This window comes from Phalangium opilio, unplaced genomic scaffold (genome assembly GCF_054372755.1).
Source record: "Phalangium opilio isolate 3A_F unplaced genomic scaffold, DU_Popi_V2 ptg000070l_1, whole genome shotgun sequence".
Classification (NCBI taxonomy): Eukaryota; Metazoa; Arthropoda; class Arachnida; order Opiliones; family Phalangiidae; genus Phalangium; species Phalangium opilio.
The window spans coordinates 1,558,670-1,566,962 of NW_028324182.1; the positions used below are offsets into that span (position 1 = coordinate 1,558,670).

The following is an 8,293-nucleotide window of genomic DNA, read 5'->3' on the forward strand; positions in this document are numbered from 1 at the left end:
CCAAAACCCGGAGAAGTGCGGGTTTTCGCTCTAATGGGACTGTCCCATTGGACCGAATCCGCCAAAAGTGCGGGTTTTTCGGTTGATTGGGGCTGGTTTCGGCCGAATGCGATTCGGTCCAATGGGGCAGAGCCCCATCATGTCTATCTGATCCGTCTAACTGGCCTGTCAACTGTATCATCACTGATTTTAACGGTTTTCCTCGGGACACTCACAAGCATAGTAGTGAACTTGGTGCTCCCGCTACCATTCCCTCACAATGAAAGAACTACTAGCAGCTTACCAGAATGTTCGTGGTTTACGGACTAAAGCTAATGAATTTTTTAAAAACACTGCTACTTTAGACTATGATATCATTTGTTTAACGGAAACTTGGTTTAATGATTCTCATTTTACAATTGATTATTTTCCCGATTCATACAATGTCTTTCGTGCTGATCGCTTAGATCCCCAATTTGATAATGTCCGCGGGGGTGGCTCCTTGATTGCTGTGCGTAAATCCATCCCCTGCTGTAGGCGTCGCGACCTTGAGGGTACTTCGGAGAGTGTATTTATTGAAATCCGCTGTTCGTCCTCTCAATCTTTAGTCTTGGGCACTGCTTACTTTCGCCCCACCCTCACTGACGTCGACTATGGGCTCTATTATTAGAGCCTATTAAAGGGTCTGGATAACTCTGCTGCTGACATTATTCTCTTGGGTGATTTTAATCTTCCTGGTGTTGACTGGCAGAACTACAGCACAAGCGGCTGTAGTGCTCCCACTCGCTCCAAGGCTACACCAATTTTTGAGCTCTGCTTTAATTTTAATCTCAAGCAAATTCTTGCTCCCCCTGATACTGGTAATCTCTTAGATTTATGTCTAACTAATATTAATAATTTGGGTATTGATGGCCTGGATGATCCTCTGGTCTCCATCGACGCCTATCATCCCCCATTTTTGCTCACCCTACCGGTTGTGACTTGCCCACCACTTCCACCACCTGACTCTACTTACATTTACCGCAAAGGAGATTATCACCTCCTTTACTCCACACTTCGGGACGTTGACTGGGCTGAATTACTGGAGTCGCACGATGTTAATCATTGTGTAGCTTATCTTACGGATCACGTAAGGGCTGCAATGGATTTGGCTATTCCTCGTAAGGTTTGTCGCGGCTCTCCTGGATTTCCATTATGGTACTCTCAGGCTCTCCGCACTGCCATTAAGCGTAAAAAGTATTTCTTTCGGAAAAAGAAACGTACTGGCGCTCTAGCTGACAATATTGAGTTTAAACGCCTTCGGGCGGTTGTTAAACGATTAATCGTACGTGATAGAACAGCTCATCTTGCCTGTGTTTGCCAGGATGCTTACTCTCACCCTAAAAAGTTCTGGAGCTTTGTAAATGGTAATATTCGGGAGGAATCCAGAACCATTACTCTTAAACTTGGTAATGAAATGGTTTCGGACCCAGAGCGCCTGGCTTCTAAATTTTCAGAGCATTTTTCCCGCGTCTCGGTTGACAATACCCAATCAAGTGAGCCATATTACTTTGATTGTTCTGGAATTAACACTGTCCCGTTACACTCTGTGGTTATCTCACAACAGGACACCCATAGGGCTATTACCAAGCTTCCACATAAGTTCTCAACGGGCTCGGACGGTATCCCAGCCTTTATCCTTAAGGGCTGCGAGACCATCCTACTCCCGTTGCTGCATCACATATTCAAACTGTCGCTAGAGACTAGTACCTTCCCTCAACCTTGGAAAATAGCCGTTGTTGCTCCGGTATTTAAGTCGGGTCTGTCTTGTGATCCTGTTAATTACCGTCCTATTTCCCTTCTCTGTGTTTTTGCGAAAATATTTGATATGGTTATGCATAGGCATTTACAAAAATGGTTTAATATATTCCCGAATGACTGTCAACATGGTTTTACACAGGGAAAATCTGTTGACACTAATCATGCTGCATTTATGCATTACGTAGCGCCGGTGGTGGAAAGCCGTGGGCAGGTTGACGTGATATATTTGGACCTTGCAAAGGCTTTTGATCGGGTGTCGCAAGATTTCTGAGGGACAAACTTTGCGCCTTAGGCGTAAACGGCCTGCTACTAAATTGGATTAGCCATTATTTGAAGGAGCGAGTTTATGTCCTCAAATGCAATGGGAGGCTAACATCAGTCGAGTACCATCTAAGTTGTGGAGTTCCTCAGGGTTCTTCATTGGGTCCTTTGTTATTCAATATTTACATTTACGACTTACAATATAAAATTAAACATTCACAATTACTGCAATTTGCTGATGATAATAAAGTATTTAGGACTATTAATTCGGCCCTTGATCGATCACTTTTGCAGGACGACATAAACTCAGTCTCCACTTGGTGTTTTAAAAATAACATTCCAATAAACCCTACTAAGTCAATTCATGTAACCTATACTAGGCGAGTTAGTCGATTGTTAATGACATCGTACCTTATTGATTCGAAACCAATCCCCACAAAAAATGAGACCAAAGATTTGGGTACAATATTTGACGCTAAATTACATTTTTCCACTCACGTCACTAAGACTGTCAGCATTTGCCGACGTTCCTTAGCTATTTCGCTCAAGCTAAGTCGCCAGTTAAAATCTCTTCGCCACTTTCGTATATTGTATTTAAGTTTGGTCCGTTCAAAATTACTGTTTGGTTGGGTTGCCTGGGGTGGCTGTAGCCAATACCTATTAAACAAAATAGAAGGTGTACAACGAAAATTTATTGAATTTAGTCATTGCCACTTTTTACCCAAGGCTCAGTACAATTATGAAATGTTACTAAATATACTTGATCTCCTTAAAATTACAGACTGTATTAGTACTCATCATATAACCTTTATTTATAAACTGATTCACAATGTTCTCCCACTTGCGACTCTGTTATCTGATCTTAAATTCTCGGTCCCTTTGAATTTACGTACTGCTAATACATTTTACGTTCACAAATTATCCATTAATCCAATAGTTAGGATGCAATCTACTTGCAATTTATTTGCTAATGATTTTGATATTTTTTCGGACAGTTTACCTAAGGTACAAAAAATACTCCGACGGCTTCTTCTCGATGGCTACTGATTGGTGATAATTTAAAAAAAAAAAAATAAATAAATAAAAATAAACCAAACCGACATTCAGCTCTTCCTTAATTAAATGTATTTGCAGGTTTTGTATATTTTGTATAAGTTCGTGTTATTCACTATATTTTTATTTAATTTTGAATAATTTTTAATAATTCTGTATAATTTTGATTAATTCTGTATAATTTTGAATAATTCTGTATAATTTTGAATAATTCTGCTTCATTTTTTATAATTCTGTATAAATTTGCTTGATTCTGCTAAATATTGTATCTGCTATATATTATCGCAGATTTAAACAGTAAAATTTTAGGGAAAATGTGCTTCGATTTTAAAATGGATCACAGATTTGGAAAAACAAAGAAGGGTCATTTACTTAAAAAAAAAACAAAACCGAAAGGGCTGTTTCCTGGTCCCTTTACTTGTATACGCGGTAAGTTACTTATGGTATCATAGATCGCTGGCAGAAATATAATACTGATTTTACTTTGATTTAATCCGAACTAGAGTCTACACCGGATGATAATGCCTCCTAAACGCGACTGGAGTACGCGGTTCAAAAGTCAATAATAAAAAAAAACTGATTTTTTTCTGGTTTTTCTTTTTTGTTGGCCTATTTTCTAAAATTTGGTAAGTAATTTTAAATTAACTTATATTGAAATGTTTATTTTTTCAGCTTAGGTCACTCACAGATGAAAGCGGCGGATGGACGTCAACGCGAAAAGGGCTGTTTCCTGGTCCCTTTACTTGTATACGCGGTAAGTTACTTATGGTATCATAGATCGCTGGCAGAAATATAATACTGTTTTTACTTTGATTTAATCCGAACTAGAGCCTACACCGGATGATAATGCCTCCTAAACGCGACTGGAGTACGCGGTTCAAAAGTCAATAATAAAAAAAAACCGATTTTTTTCTCGTTTTTCTTCTTTGTTGGCCTATTTTCTAAAATTTGGTAAGTAATTTTAAATTAACTTATATTGAAATGTTTATTTTTTCAGCTTAGGTCACTCACAGATGAAAGCGGCGGATGGACGTCAACGCGAAAAGGGCTGTTTCCTGGTCCCTTTACTTGTATACGCGGTAAGTTACTTATGGTATCATAGATCGCTGGCAGAAATATAATACTGTTTTTACTTTGATTTAATCCGAACTAGAGCCTACACCGGATGATAATGCCTCCTAAACGCGACTGGAGTACGCGGTTCAAAAGTCAATAATAAAAAAAAAACGATTTTTTTCTCGTTTTTCTTCTTTGTTGGCCTATTTTCTAAAATTTGGTAAGTAATTTTAAATTAACTTATATTGAAATGTTTATTTTTTCAGCTTAGGTCACTCACAGATGAAAGCGGCGGATGGACGTCAACGCGAAAAGGGCTGTTTCCTGGTCCCTTTACTTGTATACGCGGTAAGTTACTTATGGTATCATAGATCGCTGGCAGAAATATAATACTGATTTTACTTTGATTTAATCCGAACTAGAGCCTACACCGGAGGATAATGTTTCCTAAAACGCGACTGGAGTACGCGGTTCAAAAGTCAATAATAAAAAAAACCGATTTTTTTCTCGTTTTTCTTTTTTGTTGGCCTATTTTCTAAAATTTGGTAAGTAATTTTAAATTAACTTATATTGAAATGTTTATTTTTTCAGCTTAGGTCACTCACAGATGAAAGCGGCGGATGGACGTCAACGCGAAAAGGGCTGTTTCCTGGTCCCTTTACTTGTATACGCGGTAAGTTACTTATGGTATCATAGATCGCTGGCAGAAATATAATACTGATTACCTCTCCGTGTGACGTAGTCCAGGAGAGGTTCTGTAACGGCCGTGTCTGTCTGTCTGTGTGTGTGTGTGTGTGTCTGTCTGTCTGTCCGTTGTTACACCCACGTGACCGCGTTCGCAGTTTGCATATCGGAGCAAACGTGTTCGCCATTTCCGAACTGCTTTCACAGTCACGGAAATGGCTCCTCTACTTGAGTTCTCACACCACCATCTTCTGATCTTTGTCCATCCCACATGAACACCAGTCTGGTACTTATCTGGCTTCCAACACCATCATCTTCTGTTCTTTGTCAATCCCACATTGACACCAGTCTGCACTTACACTGGCTTCTAACACCACCATCCACTGGTCTGCCGTCTATTCCACATAGACACCAATCTGTATCATTGGCTTCTACTCCATTATCATCGTTTGGTTTTAGGATATACGCGGCGATCAGCTAGGGTTACGAGAAACGTCTAGCCTCCCTAAGGTGGGATCGGCCACCAAAGGTTTTCGCAATTGCGCTTTTTCCTTACTATTATAATGGAATCGAATCGTATATATACCCCAAAATTTGAAGAAAGCGGGAAGAGGGGTACCCTTCACTTTAAACGTCAATATTAGCAAAGTTTGAGAAGATAATAGGTATAACTTTATTTTAAACGATTTAACTATTATTAATGTTAATTATTGAAGATTAAAATAATTAAAAATAATTATATTTATTTAAATATTAAAGATAAACCTCTCGTACAAAGAGAGATTATCACTGCCTCCTGTATCAACCAAGGCCCGTGCATGCGATATATTTCCTTCATTGCCTCCTATATCTACCAAGGCCCGTTCATGCGATATATTTCCTTCATTGCCTCCTATATCTACCAAGGCCCGTGCATGCGATATATTTCCTTCATTGCCTCCTGTATCTATCAAGGCCCGTGCATTGTGATATATTTCATTCATTGCCTCCTATATATATAAAGGATGAGGGCAAAAGTGTTTTCATTGGATAATTTTGTTTATATAATCTTCTCGACACGGAGAGGTAATATTTTGGTTTTCCCAACTTGTTTTACTTTGATTTAATCCGAACTAGAGCCTACACCGGAGGATAATGTTTCCTAAAACGCGACTGGAGTACGCGGTTCAAAAGTCAATAATAAAAAAACCGATTTTTTTCTCGTTTTTCTTTTTTGTTGGCCTATTTTCTAAAATTTGGTAAGTAATTTTAAATTAACTTATATTGAAATGTTTATTTTTTCAGCTTAGGTCACTCACAGATGAAAGCGGCGGATGGACGTCAACGCGAAAAGGGCTGTTTCCTGGTCCCTTTACTTGTATACGCGGTAAGTTACTTATGGTATCATAGATCGCTGGCAGAAATATAATACTGATTTTACTTTGATTTAATCCGAACTAGAGCCTACACCGGCCGCCGTATTCTGCAGGCTTAGCGTTCCGCGCCCACTTGGATTCTCGTCGCTCATTGGTCCATAGAGAACTGGATTCTGGCTTTTGATTGGCGGCTTAGGTTTCGAGGCGAAATTGGATTCTGGGCTGAGATTGGATGTTCATGCAAGCAAGGAAAGATAGTGGTTCAGTTCAGTTAACTTTTCAATTGACACTGAACGTACGGTGTAATGTCAGCATTTTGTGTCGGTTATCGTCAAAGGTCAGTGCAATAACCTTCTACCTCTATGTTTAGGTTATTTACGCCATCTATTTCGTGAACCTTCAAATAGCAGACTATTTTCCCCAATTCCCACATGTTTAGGGTTAGTGTACTGTATCTCGGTAACATGACTCTGGAATGGAAGTTATTCAAGTATTTAATGTGTAACGATAATGTACTTTATGGTAGACGAAGTATAATTTTACATTTTAATAATATAACTTCACAATCTTTACTTAAATATAGCATTGTAACGGGGGTTAATTCTGGTCGTCAAAAACCTTGTAGCAGAGGTGTTTTATCATTGAAAGGGGCGTGTGTAGCTGAACCATGCAAGGCTATCTAAGATATATTGTGCGCAATACACTGGTTAGGCTTTGGAAAACCTATTTGTCTTTATGAAAGAGAGATTCCAATGCACAGAAATTGAAGACGTAACTGTTCTGATATACCATTCCAGTTCACGGGTAGAATGTATCATGTCACCAAGTAATAAGCTGAGAAAAACGAGCGTAAAAACGCTGCTGTAGGTTGAAGAAGCGAAAATCAATAGATTTTAGTTATAATTCCCGGGTTTCATTTTGGCATTTGTAATTTCTTTTATTCCTGGATGAGTACTAATTGTTGGTATCGAGTACCTCGATCGAATATCAATACAAGTACTTGTACCAATAATAAGTGATACATATCGTGAAGATTAGCAATTACATGAATGACATTCGACATATAAATGCTCGAACGAAAGGACACCATTAAGACTTCACCCTGTTTCGATAGTGTCGCACACTCTATGGTATAACCTTGAATGAAACGTATCTTATTGATTGCGTTCAACTTATTTTGGCTTTTCAACTAACGATTTAACTGAGGTTGTAGCTTCTCTAGTTTCACATATAAAGGCGACACACTTCTATATTAGGCAAACTTACACTATATTAGGCAAACTTACACTCTACTATCACTTAAATCTAAGATTTGCCTAAATGGTCAATTAGGCAAACGAAAAAGTCGAAACAGGAAGCTTCTTGTAATATGTCGGCTTCAATCAGTTTTATTCATACTTTCTACCAAAAATCTAATTTAAAATTATAATTATAATAAATTTATACAGAACGATATTTCAGAACATATAGCTTTATTTTGTACAGTTTTTGAAGAAACTTTGTCGCTACTCTCATGACAAGAGAGCAAATTTTTGCCGTTGTCATATAATTGCTTGGTATGATTCCTCCAGATGTGCAAATCCTGTATATTAAGATCAAACTTTTGTGAAGCCTTAAAACATTATTAAGTTTTTGTAATATTTTCTAAATAAAGTGGTAAATACATGGTATTTGATGTTAATTATAACAATTTCAAGTTTGTATTATAGATTGAAGCGTGCACGTCATCAATATTGACTGTAGTAGCCCATTCGTGTGACACTGTCAATTATTCCACTGTTTTATTCCAAATCTTTAGCACAACAAAAACTCATTCACATTTATACTGTTAGACACATCAGTAACCATATTTACCAGTTGAACGTACTGCAACATTTACTTTTGAACCCATCTATCATAATGTATTTATTTGATTATATCACACGTACAGTCAATGGTATCCCATAGGGGTAGGATTGCCTATGGGGCTGTGATACTTTTAATGGTTATACTGAATGACGTTTTCGTCTCATTACCCTTGAGTGAACCCACTTCAGCATATCAGTAGGATGTTATTATATACTATAATTAACATTCTATATTGCATTAATTATATAATTATTATG

General features: G+C 37.9%; 1 protein-coding gene across 1 annotated transcript; it reads left to right on the plus strand.

Annotated features, from left to right (window-relative positions):
- The first annotated feature begins 259 nt into the window (after positions 1-259).
- On the plus strand, positions 260-4,600 carry LOC149661014 (uncharacterized). The gene is made up of 8 exons (XM_089843653.1): positions 260-490; positions 650-1,765; positions 2,116-2,289; positions 2,335-3,045; positions 3,766-3,847; positions 4,096-4,172; positions 4,416-4,497; positions 4,572-4,600. Exons 1-8 carry the CDS (start codon positions 260-262, stop codon positions 4,598-4,600), a joined length of 2,502 nt encoding a protein of 833 aa, XP_089699779.1.
- The last annotated feature ends 3,693 nt before the right edge of the window (positions 4,601-8,293 follow it).

Excerpts from the sequence above, each read along its gene's own strand:
- LOC149661014 (XM_089843653.1), top strand. The coding sequence starts at position 260 with ATGAAAGAACTACTAGCAGCTTACCAGAATGTTCGTGGTTTACGGACT. Across the intron at positions 1,766-2,115 it reads AAATAGCCGTTGTTGCTCCG|GAGCGAGTTTATGTCCTCAA; the intron begins GTATTTAAGTCG and ends CATTATTTGAAG. Across the intron at positions 4,498-4,571 it reads TCCCTTTACTTGTATACGCG|AGCCTACACCGGAGGATAAT; the intron begins GTAAGTTACTTA and ends AATCCGAACTAG.